Consider the following 27467-nt stretch of genomic DNA (forward strand, 5'->3'; position numbering starts at 1 on the left):
CCCCTAGGGGATGCTGACGCTGCAAGTCAGGGCTTTAACCTGCTGTGCCACAGTGTGGGCCCCTGTAACTCTGCCTTTCAAATACGTAAGAAGTAAATCTTTTTTAAAAACTCAATGTGTCTTTGGATGTAGGTAACTGACTCTGCCTAAAAACTGGCAAAAACTACAGTCCCATGTTCCAGGTTATTTTCTCTAGTTCTTCACTTAATTCCTAGAGAAAAATGGGATGGGCGTGGTAGAGGCAGGTTATGATTCTATTTTTTTTTTTTTTTTTGACAGGCAGAGTTAGACAGAGAGAGAGAGAGAGAAAGAGAAAGTCTTCCTTCCATTGGTTCACCAAAATGGCCACTATGGCCGGCGCTGCGTCGATCTGAAGCCAGGAGCCAGGTGCTCCTCCTGGTCTCCCATGCGGGTGCAGGGACCAAGCACTTGGGCCATCCTCCACTGCCTTCTCGGGCCTCAGCAGAGAGCTGGACTGGAAGAGGGGCAACCGGGACAGAACCGGCGCCCCGACTGGGACTAGAACCTGGGGTGCCGGTGCCGCAGGCGGAGGATTAGCCTAGTGAGACACAGCGCTGGCCGGCAGGTTATGATTCTTGCATCAGATTCTGAGGTTTGGCAACTCGAAAATCAAGGCTGAGAATCCGCAACAGAAGGAAGTGATGTGGAAAGAGCCTTTGATAGCCGCAATGCTGGGAAGGAACTGAGTTACGTGTCCACCCCCAAATGCGGCCACCCAGAGACAGCAGCTGAAGATTTAAGCATGGTGCCTGCGGCCCTGTGACTGGTTAAGAGGATGTTTCCCTTTCTGACTCCACTGGCTTGGCCTGTTATGCAAGAGAATCTTCACACCCTGGTTTCACCTTGCAGAGTGGCAAAATCCAACAGAAATTCCTGGCAAATGAAAACGGTCAACATCCACACAACCCAAACATGGTGGCCGCTCTTTGCTGAGCACTCATGTGACCCAGAAATTTTAAACGAAATGTAACTTAATTTTAAGTAGCCAGATATGGTTCAGGGTTACCACGTGGGATGACACAGCTCCTAATACTCCGAGGGCTCAATTTATCCTACCAGGGCTTAGCCCCTTGCCGGAAGGACCAAAAGAACTCCTAATTTCTTCTTTTCATCCACGGAGAAGGTCCCAAAGTTCTGTACCAACAGTCATTTAAGATAAAAAATAAAAATAAAAAAAGATGAAGAATCACAGTAATAAAAGCAGCAACAGGGCTGACTGGCGGCTCACTGGTTAGCTGCTTAGCATGGGCCAAGCATCTTTGATCTTGTTCAGAACCCACAAGGGCACAGCGAGAGGTGTCTTATTCAAAGTGCTAGGGTTTCTTTGGAAAAATTAACCTTGATGTTTCCAATCCCGGGATACCCTATTTCCCCCAGAATCTCCCGGCCATTCATGTAGGACTCGGTGAACTGGAGGCTGACTGCTTCAGGGGTGGGTGACGAGGGGCCGTGCAGAGCTGTGATGGGTCATTTTGTGTCGGTTTGGCTGGGCCACGATGCCCAGCGGTTTGGTCAGGCATCATTCTGGATGATGCTCTGGGAGGTTTGTGGACAAGGCCTTTGGGGAAAGCCGATTGCCCTCCCGAAAGTGCCTGGGCTCAAACTGCACAAGGCAGACGCCCAAGCAGGAGAGAATTCTGCCAGGAGACGTCTTCACCCTTCCTGGTTCTCCAGCCAACCCGCCCTGCTGATTCTGGGCTTGCCAGCCTCATTAGCATGTGAGCCAGTTCTCTAAACTAAATCCCTTTCCAGCCACACACACACACACATGTCCTATTGGTTCTGTTTTTCTGCAGAGTAGGAACTAACACAGCAACCGAAAGTCACAAGCCAGGGTCCTGGTGGATCCCTTCAGAGAAGGCCCAGCGGCTCGGGTAATGGCAGAATTTTTTTTTTTTTTTTTTGACAGGCAGAGTGGATAGTGAGAGAGAGAGACAGAGAGAAAGGTCTTCCTTTTTGCCGTTGGTTCACCCTCCAATGGCCGCTGCAGCCGGTGCATCGTGCTGATCCGAAGCCAGGAGCCAGGTGCTTCTCCTGGTCTCCCATGGGGTGAATCCGGCACCCCAGCCGGGACTAGAACCCAGTGTGCTGGTGCCGCAAGGCAGAGGATTAGCCTGTTAAGCCATGGCACCGGCTGGCAGAATTGTTTTTAACAAATTCGGTGGGAGGCAGACATCCTGACGACCATTTCACTACCAAGCTTACAGTGGCAGTTGGGATGTCCCAGCTTGAGCCTAAGTCGCGTCCTATAAGGGCACTTCACAAGGTCCAGAGAGAAATGGCAATCAAAAGATAATGCACATTTTCATGAACTTTCTGAGCGCCCGCTGTGTGTTGGGGCATATCCTGCAAACCCTGTGGTATCTACTAGATTACTGCTGGAAAATTCATCATTTACACACCCATTAAGTGAGATCGAGGGTCATCTAACACACTCAGTAGTAGAGTAACAACGACTACAGACCAAGCAAATATTTACCCCTGAGAGTAAATCAGGGAAAAGGAGACACATAAAGACTAACTTCCTGCCAGTGCTGAGGCTCACTAGGCTAATCCTCTGCCTGCAGCACCGGTACTCCGGGTTCTAGTCCCGGTCGGGGCACCGGATTCTGTCCCGGTTGCCCCTCTTCCAGGCCAGCTCTCTGCTGTGGCCCGGGAGTGCAGTGGAGGATGGCCCAGGTGCTTGGGCCCTGCACCCGCAGGGGAGACCAGGAGGAAGCACCTGGCTCCTGGCTTCGGATCGGCATAGTGGCCACTTGGGGGTGAACCAACGGAAGGAAGACCTTTCTCTCTGTCTGTCTCTCTCTGTCTAACTCTGCCTGTCAAAAAAAAAAAAAAAAAAAAAAGACTAACTTCCTGACAACAACGTTTGTCTTATTCATGGTTTTATTTAATGGTCACCTTGATAATGACCTATGATGAATAATTAATCACAATAATTCTGTAAACAATTAACAATAAACACCCCATAGCAGTACCCACCTAGAACCCGGACTTTCATTGGCTACTTAAACGTTAATCAAGCAAACTTCATGTGATGAGATCTTCAGACCTTGTGCAGTTTTAAAGAATACTTTCCTACAGAGTAAAACCTCACTTTTTAACTACTCTTCTTGAAAAGTGCTTCTGGCTAGCATCAGGACAGCCTAACAAACTGGGTGACCGATATCATACTGGCAGGAGTGGAGAAGTAACAGAGCAGGATCTGCCCTTAATCGTGTTGCGTTATTATGATTTATTTCATCCTTTCCTACAGTCGACTTACTTAAGCCTTCTTGCACTTATACAGACTATGGCTTCACAAAGGCCCGAGGACATCAGAAAGAGGGTTAGTGAGACAGACTCATCTGGCCACAAAAAAAGCAGTCTCTGAGTGACAGTCACTGTGTTTCTCTCTCATCCTCCCTCCTTCCCTCCCTTCCTAAGATTTACTTACTTATTTGAAAATAAATAAAATTTTTAAATTTATATATTTGAAGATTGATTTATTTGTTTGAAAGAGTTACGGTAGAGAGAGGGAGAGACAGAGAGAGGTCTTCCATCTGCTGGTTCATTCCCCAGATGGTTGCAATGGCCAGGGCTGGGCCAGGCTGAAGTCAAGATCTAGGAGCTTCAGTGGAGTCTCCTATGTGAGTGGCAGGGCCCAGACACTTGGGCCATCTTCCAATGCTTTTCCCAGGCAACCCATTAACCCACTGCACCACAATGCCAGCTTTTGACAGTTTTTTAAAGATTTATTTATTTGAAAAGCAGAGATACAGAGAGAAAGGAATGGAGAAAGAGAGCAAGAGAGAGATCTTCCATCCGCTGGTTCACTACCCAAATGGCTACAACAGCCAGGGCTGAGCCAGGTCGAAACCATGAGCCGGGAGCTTCTTCCAGGTCTCCCACATGGGTGCAGGGGCCCAAGCACCTGGGTTATCCTCCACTGCTTTCCCAGGTGCATTAGCAGGGAGCTGGATTGGAAATGGAGCAGCTGAGACTCGAACTGGCACCTATATGGGATGCTGGTGCTGCAGGCGGAGACCTAACCTATGGCACACAACACCGGCCCCTGTCACTGTTTTCCCAAGGCAACCAGAATCAGTTTCTTTTTTTTTTTTTTTTAATTTATTTTTTTTTTTTATTTTTGACAGGCAGAGTGGACAGTGAGAGAGAGAGAGAGACAGAGAAAGGTCTTCCTTTGCCGTTGGTTCACCCTCCAATGGCCGCCGCAGCCAGCGTGCTGCGACCTGCGCACCGCGCTGATCCGATGGCAGGAGCCAGGTGCTTCTCCTGGTCTCCCATGGGGTGCAGAGCCCAAACACTTGGGCCATCCTCCACTGCACTCCCTGGCCACAGCAGAGAGCTGGCCTGGAAGACGGGCAACCGGGACATGATCGGTGCCCCAACCGGGACTAGAACCCGGGGTGCCGGCGCCGCAAGGCGGAGGATTAGCCTGTTGAGCCACGGCGCCGGCCCAGAATCAGTTTCAATACCAACTGCCAAGCTGCATGATCAGTGATCTTGGCCACAGGTTTAGTTTTGAAAGTTCCCCCCGGTACATGTGTCCTTAGCTGGTAATGCTTCCTTCTAAGAACTGGCAGGCTACAGTCTAGCAACAGGCTGTTTATCATCTGTGGAGTTCAGGCATCTTTTCCTCTCTTGTCTGTTACCTCGCAGGCTTTGTGCTATATTTTCTGGAACAAGGGGAGAACCTACAATAATGTCTTTGTTTTCTTTTTGGGCTTACCACAATAGGAATTTATTATTCCAAAATTCTTTTGCTGGGAGACTCCATTTTCTTGACCTTTTCAGTTTTCTTCTTCTTCTTTCTTCTTTCTTCTTCTTCTTTCTTCTTCTTTTTTTAAGATTAAAAAAAATTTTTTTTATTTGAAAGACAGAGTTACAGACGTAGAGACAGAGAAGAGAGGTCTTCCCTCCGCTGGTTCACTCCCCAATTGGCCGCAACAGCTGGAGCTGTGCTGATCCAAAGCCAGGAGCCAGGAGCTTCTTCTGGGTCTTCCATGTGGGTTCAGGGGCCCAAGGAGTTGGGCCATCTTGTACTGCTTTCCCAGGCCATAGCAGAGAGCTGGATTGGAAGAGGAGCAGCCGGGATTAGAACCAGCATCTATATGGGATGCCGGCACTTCAGGCCAGGGCGTTAACCTGCTGCACCACAGCACTGGCCCCAGTTAACTCCATTTTCAAGGTGTGTTCTTGAGAGCCAGACGCTGAGAATGGCTGGTGCTGGTCCAGCTGCAGTGTGATGGACACAGGCTGCCTTTGGCCATCACCCTGAATCACACGCTCAGATGCCCCTTAAATGGATAAGTGAATTTTCAATTCTAAAAAGAAATAAGCATATAGGCATTGAAGAAAAAATGCAAACTGTGTCAATCCTGGTGTGAACAGCTGTGTGGTCACTGTGCTTCTTTTATATTCTTTATTCTGTTTTCAGCGGTTTGAGCCATTTCAGGTGATCTATCATACAAGAGAACCTAATATATAATTTTAACTATAACCCTTGGGAAGACTTAACTAATTAAGTGGACAATCAATACTTAAATACTGAAGAGTTATGATTTTCTAATTCTGCAAGTTTTCTCATTTAAAACATTTTAATTTTTCCATCATTTATTTATTTTCATTGTTACGTGCAAGGCAGAGAAACAGACCAAAAGGGCTTAGGTCCACGGGCTCACTCACCAAATGCCTGCAACAGCTGGGGCTGGGTCCAGCTGAAGCCAGGAGCCCAGAGCTCAGCTGGGCCTCCGAGGTCAGCACCTGTCGCCTCCCAGGAGGTGCATTGGCAGAGGCTGCAGCCTGACGTGGAGCCAGGACTTGAACCCGGGCACTGCACTATGGGACGCAGGTGTCCCAAGCAGCGTTTTAACCCTGCACCAACACCTGCCCCTGAATTGGCTTTTTTTTTTCAAGAGATTTTATTTATTTTGAAAGGTAGAATTACAGATAGAGGGAAGAGACAGACAGAGAGAGAGAGAGAGAGAGAGAGAGAGAGAGAGAGAGAGAGAGAAAGCGAGGTCTTCCATCCGCGGGTTCACTCCCCCAGATAGCTGCAGCAGCCAGAACTGTGCCAAATCAAAGCCAGGAGCCAGGAGCTTCCTCAGGGTCTCCCACGTGGGTGCAGGGGCCCAAGGACTCGGGCCATCTTCCACTGCTTTCCCAGGTCATAGCAGAGAGCCAGATGGGAAGAGGAGCAGCCAGGACAGGACCTAGTGCCCATATGGGATGCCAGCACTGCAGGCGGAGGCTTAGCCTACTAAGCCACAGCGCTGGCCCCCTGGGTTGGATTTTTAACTTAAAGAAATGCTTTTAAGATATCCATCTAATTATGTGCTGCATGGCAATGTTTTAGTCAACAACGGACCCCACACTCAGTGCTGACCTCAGAAGATTTTAGTGGAGCTGGAAATTGCTTTTGCCTAGCGGTGGGCAGCTGTCATGATGTCACGGTGCACATTTTGCTCACGTGTCTGCGAGCCAGGTGATGCAGGTGTGAACAAACCTAGGCTAATGTGTGTGTTTAAGTCTGAGCTTTTAGTTAAAAAAAAAAAAAGGTAAAAAAAAAGTTTACAACTAGAAAAAAGCTTATAAAGATAGAAAGAAAAATGTTTCTATATAGCTATAAAATGTGTTGGTGTTTTAAGCTAAGTGTTATTACAAAGGTATCAAAAAATTTAAAAAACAAGGTTTATGAAGTAAAAAAGCTATAGCAAGGTAAGTTTATGATTAAGGAAAAAGAGGGGACAGCACTGTGGTGTAGTGGATAAAGCCGCCACCTGCAGTGCCAGCATCCCACATGGGCGCCAGTTTAAGTCCCGGCTGCTCCTCTTCTGATCCAGTTCTTTGCTATGGCCTGGGAAAGCAGTAGAAGATGGCCCAAGTCCTTAGGCCTCTGCACCTATGTGGGAGACACGCAAGAAGCTCCTGGCTTGGGATTGGCACAGCTCCGACCGTTGCAGCCTTTTGGGGAGTGAACCAGCAGATGCAAGACCTCTCTCTCTCTGCCTCTGCCTCTGTAACTCCGCCTTTCAAATAAATAAATCTTTAAAACAAATAAATAAATATGAAGGAAAAGAATTGTTTTGTTGTAAGTCCAGTGTAGATTAAGCGTACAGTGTGGGTAAAGTCTACACTCGTGTCGGGTCATGACCGAGGCTTTCACATCACTCACGGACACTCCAGAGCAACTTCCAGTCCGGCCGGCTCTTGCAGGTGCATCGTTTTCATCTCTCACCCCCTAGTTTCTGCTTCCTTATTCTCTAGTCACATCTGCGAACCTCCCTGTCACAGCTGCTTCTGATAAGCAGCAGGGTAACCTGACCCTGGGGCCTGACCCAGAGGCCTTTGGGAGACAATGAGGGCTGGATGGGTAATGAGGATGAGGCCCCCTTACGGCAGTGGTGGTTTTATAGGAAGAGAGACCGGAGCCAGCACCCCTGCAGGTCTCCCTCTGATGCCCTCTGCCACCTTGCAATGCAGCAAGAAGGCCTTCACCGGCTGCCAACCAATCCCAGCGCCACGCTCTTGAACTTCCCAGCTTCTAGAATGTGAGCCACACACACAAGCTTCTATCAGCGCTAAGTTACTTTGTCTTGGGTAACTTTTAATAGCAATAGAAAGTGAAAACAGGGATTCAGACAGAAATGTGTATGAGCATCCTTACAGAATTCCAAGAGCCGAAGGGTGGAAACAACCCAAGTGTCCATCACCAGATGGCTAGAGAAACAAAATGTGGTATGTTCTTCTAATGGAAGTCTCCTGCCATAAAAGACATGGAGTTCTGACATACACCACAACGTGGGCGAATCACGGAAGCATCACGGAAGTGAAATAAGCCAGGCACAAAGGGACGAGCCTTGTACAATTCCCCCAGGTGTAGGAGATTCCTGGAATAGGCAGATTGGTAGGTAACCAAAGGCTGGCAGAGTGGGCGCTGGGGAGTTACTACTTAACAGGTACAGAATTTCTGTTTGGGAGGACAAAAGTACTCTGGAAATAGTCGTGACGGCTGCACAGTGAGTGGACCTGGTGCCACTGAACTGCACACTGCAAATTGTGAAGAGGGAGAAATATGGCTCGACTGATAAAACACGGTATTTCTCACAATTTTTAAACCTGTTCACCAAAGGGCGGGGCAGGGGCATTTGATGGGAACGCTCTCCTTGGCTGTCTTCCTCACAAGCTGAGAAGGAAATACTGACTCCTGTTTCCAGAACACCTGTGCTCTCCACCTGCCTGTGAGGAACAGTAACGAGGAATGCTTCCGTTTGGTCTGCTGGGACGTGAACGTGGAAAGGAAAGGGAGGTAGGTCGAATGTCCTTTCAGACTTAACCTCAGGGCAGGTGGCTAAGAAAATCTAGTAAATTCAGAGACAAATGATCAGCATTTAAGTCTCAGCATTTAAGATCGTTTCCCAATGCACTTGGCAAAGTCTGTGCCCAGGTTGTTGCTGTAACTTGGCTACTGGTCACTCAGTGCCGTTGGGGATTAGTGGTGGGAGGCCTTGAGCTGTAGGCCGGCTAGGGCACCTGTGTGCATGTCAGCCACACTCCCAGGGAAACAAGCAAAGGGCATCTGCACAAGGGAGCAAAAAGCCTGCAGCTGCTTTTATAGTACAGGAAATGTCAAAACTTAACCCCAAAGAGCTGATGGTCTGTTTCAGAGGGAGGGCTGTGGCGTGGAAAGGAGGCAGACGAGAGCCAGAGTAAAGCAAAGGTCTAGAGGGGGACTCCAGGGGCTGTTCAAACTGGGGGTTGGGGACTGGAAACTGCACGGAAAGGGGCAAGAAAGCCCCCCTCCCCACAGTGCAGGCCTGCCATGTCTGTGGCCAGGGTGTCACTACTGCATCGCGGCCCCACTCACAAGGTCGCCAGCCTGGTGGCCGTCGGTCAAGGGGGTCATGCCAAGGCCAAGCCAGGTTTTCACGGTGGGAGAACGGGCTCAGGAATCTGACCGTGTGCCTTTGGCTCTCGGCTCTGCTGCTCTCTGAGCTTCAGTCTCCTCACCTGTAACACGTGGGAATGAAAACCTAGCCCTCAGGTGAAGGATGGAAGGTCATGAACTACTGCTAAGCAGGCTCCTATGAATGGGCGCGACCACTGTGAGGTATGGCAGATGTCGTGTTGTTTTTTAAAAACTTTCATTATACAACAGGTCTTCAAAAGTTTATAGGAATTCACGTTGTGAAAAGGCTGTGTACTATTTGGTTCCAACTCTATGATGTTCTGGAAAAGACAAAACTACAGAAATAGTGAAAAGTCCAGTGCTCGTGTGGGTCTGGGTGGAGGGAGGGCTGAACAGAGAACCACAGAGGACTGTGGGGGCAGTGAGGTCCTCTGAGTGATGCTACAATAGTGATACGGGTCGTTAGACTTGTGTCCAAACCCACAGAGCACACAACACCGAGAGTGAACCCTAACGTAAGCCGTGGACTCTGGGTGACAGGGATTTGTCGGCACAGGTTCATCGGCGGGTGCCGGTGTTGATGGTGGCAGAGCCTGGGCCAGGGGAGCCATACTTTCTGCTCACCTTTGCTCTGTGCTGCTGTGAACTGCTCCAAACCCAAGTCGAATGTTATTAAAGCGAGGCTCCTTTGATCAGATCTCCCTGCTGCCCCGAGGTAAGCAGGGGATGGTTTGACACGTGTCCTTCTGGATCTCGTTCTAATTACGGCTACGACGTGTGCCCCAGGAAACACACAATATTGGGCTGCATTTCTTGTCACTTCTCCTGGGCTCTTTTCTTGTTGTCATCTGACTGTTCTAGGGCTCTTTTAAAAATTAGAGAGGCCTGTGCCGCGGCTCACTGGGCTAGTCCTGTGCCTGCGGCGCCGGCACCCTGGGTTATAGTCCCGGTTGGGGCACTGGATTCTGTCCCGGTTGCTCCTCTTCCAGTTCAGCTCTCTGCTGTGGCCCGGGAAGGCAGTGGAGGATGGCCCAAGAGCTTGGGCCACTGCACCCGCATTGGAGACCAGGAGGAGGCACCTGGCTCCTGGCTTCGGATCGGCGCAGACAGAAGCAAGCCGCCCCTGGGACCGTCAGCCCGGTCTTACTTCTCCCATTGAGTGTGCCGCACTGTATCCAACAATAGCATCAGACAAAGCTCCCTACGACCGTGATGGAGCAAGACAAAAAAGAAAAAAGAAACCCACAGACAAAACCTAAATATCACCTAAATCGCCAAACACCAACCATGCCCTTGGCCCAACCAATATGAGTGACAGCTGCTGCCTTGCTGATTCCCACGATAGCTGGCTCTGGGCTGCCCTTCCTATAATTAGGTTAAGATCCAATCTCAGCATTATCCTTGCTTCCGACAGTTACACAACATCCAACCCTGAGCAGCCTTCCACTTCCATGAACTCACCTCCAAGTCACCTGCCAGAGTGTAAACCAAGCTGCCCGCCCCAGCACCTGCTTGGTGCGACGTCCCAGGCTGTGTGGTGTGCGGTTCTTCCTCTCAGAGGCGGGCAAGGAACCTGCGAGTTCAGCCACAGGTGTCTCCCTGCGGGGCTTCAGCTGGAGGCTACCGACAGGCATTTTCTTTTCTTTTTTTTTGCCAGGCAGAGTTATACAGTAAGAGAGAAACAGAAAGGTCCTCCTTCCGTTGGTTCACTCCCCTCATGGCTGCTACGGCCGGCGCGCTGCACCAATCCGAAGCCAGGAGCCGGGTGCTTCCTCCTGTTCTCCCATGCAGGTGCAGGGCCCAAGGACTTGGGCCATCCTCCACTGCCTTCCCAGGCCACAGCAGAGAGCTGGACTGGAAGAGGAGCAACTGGGGCAAAATCCGGCGCCCTGACTGGGACTAGAACCCTGGGGTGCCGGCGCCGCAGGCGGAGGATTAGCCTAGTGAGCCATGGCGCCGGCCTGACAGGCATTTTCTTAACAACCTGAAAGACAATGGAGCCTACCCATATACTGGTAGGTCAAGCCTCATTAATTGCTGCTTCCCGCAGTGGATTTAGTGGTCGCTGTCTCAACTTCCATTTTCCATTGCATTTTTCAGGTAACTTCTTCCACTCAGCCTGCCTGTTCAAATCCTTGGCTTCCAGGGGCCCAGAGACACTGGTGCTCAGCACAGGTCAGTGTAGGTCTCTCATGGAGCCCAAAGAACTTCCAGTTCATCCACAGGGCCCTCTGGGCTGGTGGATGGTCCAAGTCCTCACTATACCCAGCAGGCCATGGGCTTCCGGACAGTAAGGGCAGAAGGATTGGAGCTGGGAACCAAATTTTTTTGTTGTTGTTTATTTACTTATTTTCATTTACCGGAAAGGCAGAGAGAAACAGACACATTCCATCTGCTGAACACTCCTCAAATGGGCGCAATAGCCCGGGCTGGGCCTGGAGCCCTCAACTCAGTCTGGGCCTCCTACATGGATGGCAGCGGCCCAAGCACTTGAGCCATCGTCTACCAGCTCCCAGGGTGTGCATTAGCAGGAAGCAGGAAGCATTAGCAGGAAGACTTGAACCTGCCACTCCAACATGGGCTCGCCTGTTCCAAGTGGCATCTCAACGCCCACTTGTGTGCCAAACGCCCACTCTGGAGAGTCAAGTTTTCTCAAGTGGCAGAACTGAGCCCTCGAACCTCCAAAACCATGAGCAAAACAGACCTCAGCAGTAGCTTGTCTCATGTATTTCACCAGAGTAGCATGAAGCTGACTGATGCAGGAGCCCCAGTCAATAAAGACAGGGTAGCCAGGGTTAGAAAGCCCATTTCAGGCCGGCGCCATGGCTTAACAGGCTAATCCTCCGCCTTGCGGCACCGGCACACCGGGTTCTAGTCCCGGTTGGGGTGCCGGATTCTATCCCAGTTGCCCCTCTTCCAGGCCAGCTCTCTGCTATGGCCCGGGAAGGCAGTGGAGGATGGCCCAAGTCCTTGGGCCCTGCACCCGCATGGGAGACCAGGAGAAGCTCCTGGCTCCGGATCAGCGAGATGCGCTGGCCGCAGCGGCCATTGTGGGGTGAACCAACGGCAAAAGGAAGACCTTTCTCTCAGTCTCTCTCACTACCCACTCCACCTGTCAAAAAAAAAAAAAAAAAAAAAAAAGAAAGCCCATTTCAGGCCAGCGCCGTGGCTTAACAGGCTAATCCTCCGCCTTGCGGTGCCGGCACACCAGGTTCTAGTCCCGGTCGGGGTGCTAGGTTCTATCCCGGTTGCCCCTCTTCCAGGCCAGCTCTCTGCTATGGCCTGGGAAGGCAGTGGAGGATGGCCCAAGTGCTTGGGCCCTGCACCTGCATGGGAGACCAGGAGAAGCACCTGGCTCCTGCCTTCAGATCAACACAATGCACCGGTTGCAGCGGCCACTGGAGGGTGAACCAACGGCAAAAAGGAAGACCTTTCTCTCTGTCTCTCTCTCACTATCCACTCTGCCTGTCCAAAAAAAAAAAAAAAAAAAAAAAAAAAAAAAAAAAAATTAAAGAGAAAGCCCATTTCAAAAGTTGATCCTGATTCCTAAGCTGATTGATGGCTCTGCAGTCTATGCGAGGAGGACTGTTTAGGGAGGGACTTTTAAAAACATACTGCTAATGGTGGCCACCCATGAACCTTTGAGTCCTGACAGATTGGTGCCCTCAGGCCATTGTGATATGACACCTGCCACGGAAAACACACCCACGAGAATTACCCATAATAAATCTGTTCAAGAAGCACAGATTCCTCGGGTGTGTGCTTTTATTGATCCACATAAACATTTGCCCCAGCCACGGGCCTCCCATTCAAAGAAAAGTTGGGAAACTGCTGTGGTCCACACCCAGTGAGCCCTGCCGGCACCCTCCTGCACCCACCGTGTGCAGCTGCCCACTGAGCAGTGGCAGAAGCATTTTTAATTTTTAAAAAATGTGTTTGCTTTCAGGTTCACAAGGTGGTTTTGTTTCATAATTTGAACAAAGCAATATATTTTAAAAAATGAAACAGTATAAACAATTAAAAATTTAAAAAGTCCTAGGCCGGCGCTGTGGCTTAACAGGCTAATCCTCCGCCTTACGGCACCGGCACACCAGGTTCTAGTCCTGGTCGGGGTGCTGGATTCTGTCCCGGTTGCCCCTCTTCCAGGCCAGCTCTCTGCTATGGCCCGGGAAGGCAGTGGAGGATGGCCCAAGTGCTTGGGCCCTGCACCCCATGGGAGGCCAGGAGAAGCACCTGGCTCCTGGCTTCGGATCAGCACAATGCACTGGCTGCAGCGGCCATTGGAGGGTGAACCAACGGCAAAAAGGAAGACCTTTCTCTCTGTCTCTCTCTCTTACTATGCACTCTGCCTGTCAAAAAAAAAAAAAATTAAAAAGTCCTTTCTCATTCCCAAACCCCTGCCCACCCCTGTTGAGTCACCAGTGTTAACTCTGATTAACAATGTATTCTTCCAGAAACTTTGTATGCTTTTATAAATGTCTAGATCATTTTTAAAAAATAGGACCACACTTTATACATAAGCCTGTCAGTGCATTCTTTCCCTTGATAATATTTATTTTTTAAAGATTTATTTATTTATTTGAAAGGCAGAGTTACAGAGAGGCAGAGGCAGAGAGAGAGAGAGAGAGAGAAAGAAAGAAAGAAAGGTCTTCCATCTGGTGGTTCACTCCCCAGATGGCCACAACAGCCAGAGCTGCACCAATCTGAAGCCAGGAGCCAGGAGCTTCTTCTGGGTCTCCCACGCGGATGCAGGGGCCCAAGCACTTGGGCCATCTTCCACTGCTTTCCCAGGCCATAGCAGAGAGCTGGATTGGAAGTGGAGCAGCCGGGACCCCACACTTAATAATATTTACAGTAGGGGTTGGTGCTTGCTCAGTGGGTTAATGCCCTGGCCTGAAGTGCTGGTATTCCATATGGGCACCGGTTTGGGACCCGATTGCTCCGCTTCCAATCCTGCTCTCTGTTATGGCCTGGGAAAGCAGTAGAAGATGGTCCAAGGACTTGGGCCCTTGCACCCGCCTGGGAGACCCGGAAGAAGCTCCTGGCTCCTGGCTTCAGATTGGCGCAGCTCCAGCCATTGCGGCTAATTGGGGAGTGAACCTCTCTCTCTGCCTCTCCTCTCTCTCTGTGTAACTCTGACTTTCAAATAAATCTTTTTAAAAAATAATATTGCAGTAGCATGTTTAATCTGTTTTTCCAGTGGTTGTATAGTATTCCACTGTGTGAACATGCCAGAATTTATTTAATTTATTTAATCAACCTCCTACTGATGACCATTTCGTTTTTCCTTTCTTTTCCTGGTAGTAGGCAATCTGAAAGTGAGCAACTTTCATCCGGACACTTTTGTGCATTTGTGCAAGTGCTCCTACAGGACAAATTCCTACTGGTGAAACTGCATCCAAGGGTTGGGTACTGGACGGCTGGAGAGCCACTGCCCAGGTGTTTTCTAAGACGGCCTCACGCATTATCACTCCTGTCTGCACGCTTCGCACACACCAGCGAGGCTGTGGTCAACCTTTTCATCTTTGCCAGTCTGGTAAGCGGAGAATGGTATTTCCTGAGTGTGCATGTATGTGCCTTGGTCAGTACAAAGCAAATTCAAAGTCACTGCTATGGTATGGGTATTTAGCTGTCCCCTGTAGGTCTGTGTGTCAAAGGCTCGGTCCCTAGGTTAGTACCAATGGGAAATGCTAGTACCTTTAGATGTCCCTGGGGTTTGTCCCCCCCAAGAGGGAATTACGTTACCATGCCCCTCTTCCCCTTTCTGCTCCAGATGCTTGCTCTACTCATGAGTTGATGCAGGCACCATGCCTTTGAACCTCTGAAACTGTGATCAAAATGCAGCTCTACTTATGTCATCAGCAGCTCGTCCCAGGCATTTCACTGTAGTAACACGAAGCTAATACAGGGGCCCAAGTAAATAAATGCCTGGTAGTAAAAGGTATAAAGGCGATTCCAAAAGTTTATCCTAAGAATGATTAATGGGCTTGTAGCCTATGTTAGAAACTTTTTTTTTTTTCCAAAGAAACCTTTTATTAAAGGGATACAAATTTCCTAAGTACAACTTTCTGAATATAGTTATTCTTCCCACCATATCTGCCCTCCCACCCACACTCCCACCCCTCATCCTCCTCCCTCTCCCCTTCCCAGTCCCATTCTCCATGAATATTCATTTTCAATTAACTTTATACACAGAAGACCAACTCTATACTGAGTTGCACACACACACACACAAACTATTTGAGAGCAAGTTTTACAGTTAACTCTCATAATACAACTCTGAGGACAGAGGTCCCACAAGGGAAGTTAGTGCGCAGTGACTCCTGTTGTTAATTTAACAATTAACACTCTTATGTATGTCGTCAGTGATCACCCGAGGCTCTTGACATGAGCTGCCTAGGCTATGGAGGCCTTTGAATCCACAAACTCCATCAGTATTTGGACAAGGCCACAAGAAAAGTGAAAGTTCTCTCTTCCCTTCAAAGAAAAGTACATTCTTCTTTGATGGCTCCTGCTTTCCACTGGGACCTCACTCACAGAGATCCTTCATGTAGAACAATTAGCTTTCCATGCCTGAAATGCTCTCATGGGCTTTTCCTCCAGACCAGGAAGCCTTAAAGACTGATTCTGAGGTCAGGTTGTTATTTAAAGCGATTGTCATTCTATGAGTCTGCTGTGTGGGTGGCTCCCCATGCTGGAACATTCACTCCTTTTTAATTCTATCGGTTATTATTACCAGGCACTTGATCTGATTTATATGATCACTTTAACATTTAATCCTATCTATATGTTCACTTTAACACATAATGTGATCACTTTAACACTTAAGATGGCATTTTTGCCACCCAGCTTAAAGGGATTTGGAATCCCATGACAAGTTTTTAAACTGTACCCTTAGAAGTAAGTCCATAGGAATGTATGCAGAACTATACAGCTTTACAGTTGCAAACTTCCTCCTCTCTCTCTTATTCCCACTTAGTTTTTTACTGAGATCCATCCTTAATTGACTTTATACACATATGATTAACTCTATGTTAAGTGAACAGTTCAACAAATAATATGAAGAAAAAAATCAAAACTGTTCTTTGACAGTCAAGACAAGTGCTGTTCAAGTCCTTCTCGAAGTGTCAATTTCACTTCCACAGATTTTGTTTTAGGTGCTTTATTAGGTCTCACAGATCAGGGAGAACCAATGGTATTTGTCCTTTTGAGACTGGCTTATTTCACTAAGTATGATGTTTTCCAGATTCATCCATTTTGTTGCAAATGACTAGATTCCATTTTTTACTGCTGTGTAGTATTCCATCATTTACATATCCCATAATTTGTTTTTCTAGCCTTCCGTTGACAAGCATTTATGTTGATTCCATGTCTTAGCTATTGTGAATTGAGTTGCAATAAACATGGGGGTGCAGATAACGCTTTTATTTACTGATTTCACTTCCCTTGGGTAAATTCCCAGGAGAGGGATGGGTAGGTCATATGGCAGGTCTATATTCAGATTTCTGAAGTATCTCCATACTGTCTTCCATAGTGGCTTTACCAGATTACATTCCAGGAAAGCTGAGTTCTGATCCCAGTTTTATTGTTGTTGTTGTTTTTTAAAGTATTTTATTTTATTTATTTGAGAGGTAGAGTTACAGACATAGAGAAAGGTCTTCCAACCACTGGTTCACTCCCCAAATGAACATAATGCCTGGAGCTGGGCTGATCCAAAGCCAGAAGCCAGGAGCTTCTCTGGGTCTCCCATGCAGGTGCAGGGGCCCAAGGACTTGGGCCATCTTCTACTGCTTTCCCAGGCCATAGCAGAGAGCTGGATTGGAAGAGGAGCAGTTGAGACTCGAACCGGCGCCCATATGGGATGCTGGCACTGCAGGCAGTGGCTTTATCCACTATGCCACAGTGCCGACCCCAAGGATTATTTCTAAAGTAAAAGGAATGTAACTGCTAGAAGAGTTGGTTTATTTTAAATTTGTATTTATTTTTTAAAAGATTTTATTTATGTGAGAGGTAGAGTTACAGAGAGGGAGAGACAGAGAGAAAGGTCTTCCATCCGTTGGTTCACTCCCCAGATGGCTGCAACAGCCAGAGCTGCACCAATCTGAAGTCAGGAGCCAGAAGCCTCCTCCTGGTCTCCCACGTGGGTGCAGGGGCCCAAGCACCTGGGCCATCATTACTGCTTTCCCAGGCCACAGCAGAGAGCTGGGTGATAAGAGGAGCTGCACAGGAACTGATGCCCACAAGGATGCTGGTGCCACAGGCGGAGGCTGAGCCTACTCCACCACAGCAATGGCCCCTTGATGCTGTCTCTCTCACCAACCATCAAATGAGCTGTGTGAGGGTCAGGGGTCAAAGTACATAAAACGACACACACCTTGCTTCTAAGACTCTAGGTTTTTATTTCTTACTTCCGCCTTTCTCACGTGCTTCTGGATGCAGTGTTGCTAGAGCCCCTTGAACCACTTTACCAACCAGACTCCTGGATTTGAGTCCACCACACCCATCTTCCTTCTTACAACTGTGCTGCAGCTGTTTCTCTCTTTAAAGTTAACCTTAAGAGCTGGGGTTTTAGCAAGAAAGTGTAAGACCTGTTCAAATCCAAGAGGGTGGGGGAGGGGCAGGATTCCTAACACCTTTTCCTTTGTGATGTTTTTCCAATCAGAGCATCGAGGAACCTGGAGCAGCGAATGACAGGGGAGCAGCTCTCTCATTAGAAACAAGTATAGATCCGCCTGGAGTAACCTTTCGCCTCAACTTCCTTCTGGGCAGAAGCTAGACCTCTGCTGCCACCTGGTGTTCGGCGTCTCCCTGCTTCTATGAGGTGTGACCGCGCAGGAAACCCCGAGCTGTAAAGGCTCCTGCCGTGAGCTTCGTGAGCTTCGTGGGATCCCGGGATTTCCAGCTTCCAGGAAGAAAACAATAAAGGTTCTCTCCTCTACTTGTCCTGCAGAGGTGTTTAAATTCTATTGTCTCAGCCGTGTCCAAAATGTTTGTGTAAGAAAAAAAAAACCCACCAGGTTTGACCCAGGTACAAGAACGTTAGCTGCTGGGATATTTCTCCAGTGGGAAAGAACTCCTCCTATTTTGGACACGGACATTGATCTTTCCTACCTTTCTTCCATTTCTGATTTCCACTCAGCAAAGGTTCAGGATAAAAAACAACAACATCACATAGACAGCCTGGGTTTCTATCCACCTGTCAGCTGCTCTGTCTAAATGGAACAAGTGGCAGAGTACAGGCCCTCCACTTGAAAGCAGCGTTCCTTTCAGCTCGGGTTCAAAAGCATCCAAGCAAAGCAGCAGCCTGGGCTGGGGTTTCCGTCTCCTGAAGCTCCCAGCTGAGAGAGGTCGCGCTCCTGAGTGGCGCTGCGGAACCACAACCGCAGACAGCTGAGGCCAGGAAGCAGCGCGCCGCCGCCGTATCTCTGCTTCCCTCAGCCTTCACCTGTATCCTGGCTTCCGGTGGCAAAACACGGGTTGTGATTAGAGGTCGCTTTGGGATTTGTGTTCTTGTAAATTTTTGTAATGGAGAAAAGCTGGGTACTCATCTCTGTGCTTTTCGTCTGTGTTTTTGGCTAGCTGAACTCAACATTGCTGGACCGTGGGCCTCCCATGCACGAACAGGCCTTCTCCCCAGGGGCAGCTTTGAGAACTTCTGCATCTGGTTTGGGAGGAGATAACCGGTGTCCCCAGAGGAGCTGTGTATTTCCACTGTGATGGCAGACATCAGAGTTGTCATCCCTTCCTGGAAGTTTTTACTGATTTACAAGTGCAAGTCTTACCGGAAAACCACTGCCACCACCCTATGGGAACTGAGTCAACGGACTAAAATTGGAGAGAAGTCAGATACGCTTATTACACAATACCAACCACCCCCTCTCAGAGGGGCAGCTGGGGCTGAACCTGGTCCTGCTGAGTCGCCTCCCCCTCCTCTCCATTCCTGCTTTTTAAGGGAAATGGCCTCACCCTTGTTGAAGGACAGACAGATATCATGAGAGCCACCCACACCCACACAAGCTCCTAGTTTCTTGCTTGCCACACCCGTGCCCAACTCTGCAGGAGGTGGGAGCATGCAAGGGTGCAGATCCAGGGGTTCAGGCCTCAGTGTGCTAATGACAGATTGGATCTTGCTCCCCACGTAGGACAGAAGAGTCCTTAAGTCCCATGGATCCCTGGTCAACAAGAACTCCGGTCCAGAGAGGGGCTAGCATGGCCCAGTTGATGCTCAAAAGTTGTAACTGTTTATCAGAACCAACTGTGGGAGGCAGTGTCCAGCTATGGAATTAAACCTGTTATTTGGGAAAAACTTGGAAGTCACAGAGACAGGGCATCCTTTGCCCAGTTTCCAACAGAAGCATCCTGCAGCACTAGTGTACCGCCACACGCAGCACACGCCCTTCACTAAGTCCGATCACCTACTCAGCCCTTCCCATCTCACCTGTGCTCATCTGTGGGCAGGCGTACAGGTCGGCAGCCATCTGGGGAGTGAACCAACGGATGGAAGACCTTTCTCTCTGTCTCTCCCTCTCTGGGAGAGGGGATAGAGAGAGAGGGAATCTTTCATCCATTAGTTCACTCCCCAGATGGCCACAATGGCCACGTCTAGGCCAGGTTGAGGTCAGGTTGAAGCCAGGAGCCAGGAGCTTCCTCTGGATCTCCCACGCGGGGACAGGGGCCCAATCACCTTGGTCATCTTCTGATACTTCTCCCAGGCCAATAGCAGGGAGCTGGATTGGAAGTGGAGCAGCCAGGACTTGAACCAGCACCCATATGGAATGACAGCATCTCAGGCACAGGCTTTACCCTCTATGCCACAACGCTGGTCTGACCTCCTGAGACTTAAGAAAAAAATACCAGGGCCCTGTTGTGGCACTGCAGGGTAAGCTGCTGCCTGCAACACCAGTGTCCCATAGGAGTGCAGGTTCAAGTCCCAGCTGCTGCACTGCTAATGTACCTGGGAAAGCAACGTGAGGGACCCAGTTCATGAAATAAACTTGTCAGTATGATAGAGTACCAATAAGGTCGATTTGTATCTGATTCTGATAGGATGTCAGATTCTAAGACTGAGGGATCCAAGGTGCGTCTTATCCCTGGGGCTCTATCTTTTGAGTGTGAAGGACACGCCCCATTGCCTTGAGGGTGGAAGGAAAAGGTAAACGGTGGAGGTTGTTGTTGATGCTGCTGCTTTCATTGCTGTTTCTTCAGTTAGCAAAGGCAGCCCTCTATGACACTGCTCTGCTGCACGGGGACTTCCAACGAGCTCCCTCAGCCTTCCCGCCCAAGGGTGGCCACAGCACCTGTCTTCCAACGGAACGCGTGCTGCCTTTTCCTTAGTTCCTGCTGTTTTAAAAGCCACTGAGAAGGAACTGGTTTTCTCCTCCATCCTGCCGGTTACCCAGGGGACTGTGAGCAGGCAAAGAGCTTCCAGCAAGGGAATCCATGTGTTTCTATTACGTGAATCACAGAGAAACATTCCAAAGCGACGCTGATTTGCCTGTGCGGCATTAAGATGGAAAGCATGATTTCCACTGTGTTTGGTGACAGGGAGCTGGTCGCGGCCCAGGAGGTTTGACCCCTTCTTTCCAGGAGGCTGCCTAAGCAACCTTTGGTTTCTGATTGGTAAATATGACTGACTTCCTTGCCAAGCTCAAAGACACTCTGGAGCATAGCTTGTCTCGCTTTGAGAAACAACTTAGGTGCTGGTAGTCATCCATTCGAGGTAGAGAACACAGACCATGGCCAGTGTGCAGGCCAACATGTTTCCAAACATGAACATCATGAAAATATCGGACTTTGTTCTGGTAAACCGCAAAGTCAGAAGGAATTCACACACAGCAAAAAGACATTGAAACCTGAAATACCCATTGGTTCCGACCTATTGTTAACATTTTTCTGTTCTGGAGGCCAATTCTCCATGACACAAACTAAAACAAGTCCCAGTGTTGATGGGGACAGGGGGCAGAGTTTTACATCAGCTTGTGCACAGTAGACAGGAAAAGCTTGTTCCTGACAACCGGCGCGCTCCCAGTGGGCATCACGACAGACCCTCTGTCTCCCTCTGTCAATAAGCCAGCCTGTGCAGAGGCTCCCGTCACAGCAGCCTCAACACCAGGGAGAAGCAGAACGTGACAGATTCACTGTCCTTGGCCTCCCTCCTCCAGCGGCCTTCCAGTCCCTGGCTGCTGGCACCTTAACATGGGTCACAGCCCCGCGTGAACACACTGGCCCCACAGCACAGGGGCCGAACTTTGTCTAACATCGTGGTGTGTCACACCCAGTAACGCAGGTTTCGGCATCACCCAGAACAGTGTTAGAGAATGTTGTTGGCCACGATCTTCAGCTAGCAATGAATTTCCATTGTGATCCAGTACACATGTGTGCAACGCACCTGGGAAAGCAACAGAAGACGGTCTAAGTACATGGACTCCTGTCGATCACACGGCAGATCCAGCAGGAATCTCAGGCTCCTGGCCTCGGTCTGGCCCAGCCTCGGCCATTGCAGCAATCTGGGGAGTGAAGCAGCTGACAGAAGACCTCCGTGTCTCTCCCTTTATCTCTTTAATTCTGCCTTTCAAATAAATCAATCTTCAAAAAGAATTCATTTAAAAAATAAATTCTGAAATCCACACGTAAGAGGAGTCTTCAAAAAGGTTTAAGGAAAATGCCTATTGTGAAAAAACATGGATTTCAAATTTTTTTCCATCAAAATGAACTTGTATTTCAATCTGTTTCCATGGACTTTCTGGAATACTCTTGTATTCACTTCATCTCCATATGGTACATCGTGGTTACTGCTCTTCTACACTATTTTATTTCCTCTGCATACTGTTTGTGATCTGCTACAATGATTTCAGAATCCATTAATGTGTCCTGGGCTGCAGCTTGAAGCCCAGTGATGTACAACACTCTCAAATCATGGGGCACTGCTTAAACTGATCAATGTGGAAATGCAAAATTTTAAGAAAGAGGAGCTTCAATAGAAATACCCAAAATTTTTTTCTTTTTTTTCTGGAATACATTCAATGTGAAGAGTTGAAAACCACACTGCAGAACTGGTGGGCACAGGCATTGCACCCACTCAGAACACAGAAAAACAAGGGTACAGTTCTCAAGGGATTCGGATGAAGAGAGGCGCTCGCCAGGGCCTGGCAATGCGGATGGCCGCGGGGACACTGGGTTCAGCGCTGCGGGGACAGCTCTTCTTCCCTCTCTGGGAGAAATCATTACGAGACTCCTGGGGCTGCAAAGAACCTTAAACGTCAAATTCTATTTTCTCCTGTCAGATGACAAAAATAAACCAGCGTTTCCTTTAAAAATCAGAGCACTGACTTTCATCCTACCCAAAATAAGCTCAGTGAGAATTAGGGTAAAAAAACGAGTCACTAAATTCACTTCCACTTCCTGGTTTTTTTTCAAACCACTAGAATTTTATTAGCCGAGGAACAGCAGCTGGAGGAGAAATGACAAACAAAAATATACCTTAGGGCTCCTTAAGTACATCACCTATTTACACCGCGAGTGTCACTTTCCAGAAGGCCACTCTCCATGAGCTCAGCCAATGTCCCAGCTTCTGAAGCTGCACACGGCACAGGCCCACCGGGCGGCGACACTGACACCACGTCCTTTGGCTCAGGAGACTGCCTTTTGCATCTGACAGTGGTCTCGGCACTGGCATCAGAACACTGCTCAGCGGATTGAGGCTAACACCTCGAGGTAACACTGGCTCTGCAGGCAGGTGCTTTTCTGCACGAGAACTTCCTGCTTGGTAGCTAAGCTGACATAGGCAACACACAAAGCCCTGGGCTCATGTCCCCTCCTCCTCAGTGACGTCCATGAGAAGGCAGACAGACGCAGTGGCAACCCATGAAGACCAGGCGTTCCCGGCTCGGCGGTTCCCGACCGTCTCTCCTGGCAGAGCACTCGCTGCCGGCGCCAGGTGTCCGCTAGGGCTCGGGTTCCCGACCGTCTCTCCTGGCAGAGCGCTTGCTGCCGGCAGCGGGTGTCCTCTAGGACTTCCGACAGCTCCACCCTCTAGGTGGTCCTCTAGGGCTTCCGACAGCTCCACCCTCTAGGTGGTCCTCTAGGGCTTCCGACAGCTCCACCCTCTCAAGTTCAGAAAGTGCTTTCGAGCAGGCAGTGGCAGCCACACCCAGTGGGACACACCTCCTGAGTCCGAAACCACTCCATCATGTGACTGGTGTGGCCGCCGTGCCCACAGGTCAGGCAGAAATTGGATGAGCCGCGCACGGCCACGTGGCAGATGGCACACTGGAACGTGAAGCCCTTGCAGATGGCACACTGCGTGCCTCGGACCTCGCTCCGGCAGTGGCTGCAGTACACGCCAAACTCTGGAAACGGGTGGGGACGGGGGAGACAAGAGGCATTGTGAGCGCTGTTCTGAATGGGAAACCAGGCGCTGGCAGGGAAGCACACGGGCGCCTCAGGCTTCTGCTGGCTTCTCTCAGGCCTATGGCTTTCATCCTCTTCTTTAAAAACAGCAGAACTACTTCTGCAATCTAGGTAAGTCTTACAAAGGGCAGCCGCTGCCACCAAGTGGCAGGGCATGGGTAGAGGGCACGGCTGGCACCTGCTCTAGGGGGTCTCGGGAGAAGCCAGCAGCTGTGCGGGATGCCTCTTCCTGCCCCATGGCTGGCAGGGGCCTGACACGAAGCAGGTGTTCACCAGGCACCTGCTGCAGGACGGACTCAGGAAGCACATCACCAACACCAGGGACCACTGGGGACGATGGCTCTTGTCAGGACCCCACAGTGGTCTGCTGGGACTGGGCCCTGCCTGCCAGAAGAGACTGTGCGGCCCGCCCCACCATCTGTGGGGCCCAGTCTGCGGCGGTCACCAACCATGCTGAGTCCAGGAGACCCTGCTCGCCCCCGCTCACCTCTCAAGCCTGCTGCTCTGTGCTTCCTTCCTCCTCCGCCTTCCCCTGGGCCACCCAGGGCACTGACCTGCCCCCGGGCCATACCTCCCCACCTTGGATGCTCCCCTCCCTACCTGACCCTAACTGAATCCTGACTGTCCCTGCTGACTGCTAGGCGAAAGGTCATTTCCTCCTGAAGTCCCACGACATCAAGGGCAAGACAGGGATACCAGGTCCCGCTACTGCCTCCACACCACCACCCTGCTCTGAGGCTGAGGCCACCTGCCAGCGCCAGCCTTTTCCGCTTTCTCTGTAACCATCTACTGGCATTCTGCAGTCACCCAGTTCACTGAGGACTTCTGTTCTTGTCAGAGAGAGACAGAGAGAAGGAGAGAGAGAAAAGAAGAGGGAGGGGGGAGGGGAGGCGGGGAGGGAGAGGGAGAGGGGGTAGAGGGGGAAGGAGAGGGGAAGGGAAGGGGGAGGGGAGGGGAAGGGGAAGGGGAGGCAGAGAGGGAGGGAGAGAGAGAGGGAGAGGGAGGAAGAAAGACTCAATCTTCCATCCATAGATTCACTCCCCAAGTGGCCAGGGCTGGGCCAGGCCAAGCTAGGTCCCAAGAGCTTCTTCTGGGTCTCCCATGTGGGTGCAGGAGCCTAAGCATTTGGGCCATTTTCTGCTGCTTTCTCAAGTGCATTAGCAGAGAGCATGATTGGAAGTGAAATGGCTTATGAACTTGAACCAGTGCCCTAAGGGATGCTGGTGTTGTAGGCAGAGGCTTAATGTGCCACACTACAATGCCCGCACCTCTCTATCCCAACTCTTAGCACAGTTCTTGGCATCTCCAAAACCCACCTCACCAACCCTTGGCTCACCCGGGTCTTTGCCCGCTGGTCTTCAATCCAGTGTTTCCACCACTGCTGTCACCTGTGCCTTTCTCGCTGTAATCTGCCCTTTGGTCAACCTGAACCCCTGCACTAACCATCAGGTTTCTGTAAACACCCTGCGCCTTTGCCCTTCCTCCCTCACTACACCACCTGGCACACCCTCCACCCTGGGTGAACCACATCACTTGCCCACCCACGCCTGTCCCCAGGAAGCTGAGGGGTCCTGGAGGATGGCCACCATTGAGCAATGCGCCTTAGGATGTGCATCGGGCACGGTGGTTGAATTGCTGCTGCCTAGGATGCCACACCTCACTTCAGAGTGCCTGGTTTGGGTCCTAGCTCCACTTCTGATTCCAATTTCCTGCTAATGCACACCCTGGAAGACAGTAAAAGATGGTTCAAGTAAATGGGCCATGACACTCACTTGGGAGACCCAGACTCAGTTCTGGGCTCCTGGTTTCAGTCTGGCCTAGCTCTGGCTACTGTGGTCATTTGAGAAGGGAACCAGTGAATGGAAGTTTGCTCTCTCTCTCTGTGTCTTTGTCTCTATGTCTTTCAAATAAAATGAAAATAAATAAAAAATTTAAAGGGGCCAGAACTGTGGTACAGCAGGTTAAGTTACCTCTTGCAACAACAGCATGCCATACTAAGTGCTAGTTTGAGTCCTGGCTGCTCAGCTTCCAACCCAACTTCCTGCTAATGTGGCTGGGAAGGAAGTGTAAACATGACCTAAGTATTTAGACCCCTGCCATCTGTGTGGGAGACCGGGTGGAGTTCCTGGTTCCTGGCTTCAGCCTGGCCCAGGCCTGGCTGTTGCAGCCATTTGAGGAGTGAATTAGTGGATGGAAGATATGTTTCTCTCCCTTGCTTTTCCTTCTCTTCCCTCCTCCTTCCCTCCCACTCTCTCTTCCTGTCACTCTGCCTTTCAAACACAAATAAATCCTTTAAAAAATGTAAAAGAACAGAAAGAAAGAAAGAAATGCCTCTCATTTCAGACACAGCCAGAGTGTGTAGTCTGGCTGTATCTCTTGTAACCTCAGATGGCTACTTCGGGCCGCCATTTTCACTCCCCTCTCTCTATCCATACAACATCATCACCTTCCCATGTTGGCCCCTCCTTGTCTTCCCTTGGACAACAAAGGGGCCTCTCTTCTCACATCTCACCCCTTGGCTGTATGACAACCAGAGGTAAAAAAAAATACTACAACAAAACTGCTTTAATACACAGTAATTAACACAAACTTTTATGACATTCCTAGTTAAGATAAACCCTGAGTCAGATCAGACTGGTTTGATAATTTTGGTTTCAAAACATCTAGGTCTTCTCCACCTAAGCCTAACTTTTTACATTATGTAAGACTCTGCTTTATATGCTCATGAGAAACCTAATTAGTTTAAACTTCTTAAATTTCAATTACTGGTTTTATTGGTCAGACAAGATATTACTTCTACTCAATATTTACAATTATGAGAATGTAAAAAATTTTGTGTTCAAGTAAATCAAATTATAACAACATGTCTTTTTGAAGAGTTTGTTCTTTGGCACTTGAGATAACTGTAAATGTAAACTTTATTACTCCCCCTATCTAAGATTATTAAAATTTCATCTCTTTGAAAAACTCAGAATGTCACAAATAATTGTGTTTCTCTATAGTGAGTCAGCTCAAACATAATTTTCAAGATCCTTATTAACTTTAAGAATCTGAACTAATATTTCACTTAGCTAATAAATGAATAATTTAGAGGGATCTGGACAATTTCTAAGTGAATCTAAATTCACAAAGACAGAAAATACAAAAACACCAAATCGTTCTCCCTTGCTTCTGACTAGCACACAAAATGGAGCTGCTGTTCTAAAGCAGGTGGAGCCGCTGTGCGAGGCCTCTGGGCACTGCTGGTGTACTGCTTCCTTCCATGCTTGAGGGGTGCAAAGGGACATGGGCTCAAGACATAAGAGCTGTCAGGGCGTCTCCTTCACCCTCACAACCTGTGGAATTCCCAGATGTCCACTGTGCAACACTACAGATTTATTCAGCTACTGTATACTCACGGCAGGAGGGATCCTAGAAAAAACTGGATGTTTGGTGCTCCCCATGCTTTTAATTAGCGCGACATTATTGTGAGAGCTCTCGTAATTATTAAACCCACTTCACAGGGTGCTCGAGGTGCTGGTTAAGACGCCTGCGTCTCACACTGGAGGCCTGTGTTTGAGTCCCAGCTCCAGTGTGCCATCCCAGATTGTGGGAGGCAGCAGGTAATGGCTAAGGTAATTAGGCTCCTGTCACCATGTGGGAGACCTGGATTAAGATTTGAGATCCAGCTTCAGGGGCTGGTGCTGTGGCATAGCAGGTAAAGCTGCCGCCTGAAGTGCTGGCATCCCACATGGGCACCAGTTCAAGTCCCGTCTGCTCCACTTCCGATTCAGCTCTCTCCTAAGGCTTGGGGAAGCAGGGAAAGACAGCCCAAGTGCTTGGGCCCCTGCACCCATGTGGGAGACCTGGAAGAAGCTCCTGGCTCCTGGCTGCAGAGTGGCACAGCTCTGGCTGTTGCAGCCATCTGGGAAGTGAACAGCGGGTGGAAGACCTCTCTCTCCACCTCTGTTTCTCTGTAACTCTACCTTTCAAGTAAATAAATAAATCTTTAAAGGAGAGAGGGAGAGGGAGGGAGGGAGAGAGGGAAAGAGGGAGAGGGAGAGAGGGAGAGGGAGAGAGGGAGAGAGGGAGAGAGGGAGACAGGGAGACAGGGAGAGAGGGAGATCTAGCTTCAGCCAGGTCCAGC

The 27467-nt window shown here is 49.5% G+C and overlaps 1 protein-coding gene across 7 annotated transcripts in view; it reads right to left on the minus strand.

Annotated features, from left to right (window-relative positions):
* Positions 1 to 15089: 15089 nt before the first annotated feature.
* WDR59 (WD repeat domain 59) overlaps positions 15090 to 27467 on the minus strand; it is a 101111-nt gene continuing 88733 nt past the window's right edge. For all 7 annotated transcript variants that reach the window (XM_062177397.1, XM_062177395.1, XM_062177400.1 and 4 more), the window contains one exon: positions 15090 to 23280. In XM_062177397.1, coding sequence (XP_062033381.1) covers positions 23045 to 23280 — 236 coding nt within the window. In that variant the 3' untranslated portion in view covers positions 15090 to 23044. The remainder of the gene's footprint in view (positions 23281 to 27467) is intronic.

The sequence above is a fragment of the Lepus europaeus genome, chromosome 19 (assembly GCF_033115175.1).
Source record: "Lepus europaeus isolate LE1 chromosome 19, mLepTim1.pri, whole genome shotgun sequence".
In the NCBI taxonomy this organism is placed as follows: domain Eukaryota; kingdom Metazoa; phylum Chordata; class Mammalia; order Lagomorpha; family Leporidae; genus Lepus; species Lepus europaeus.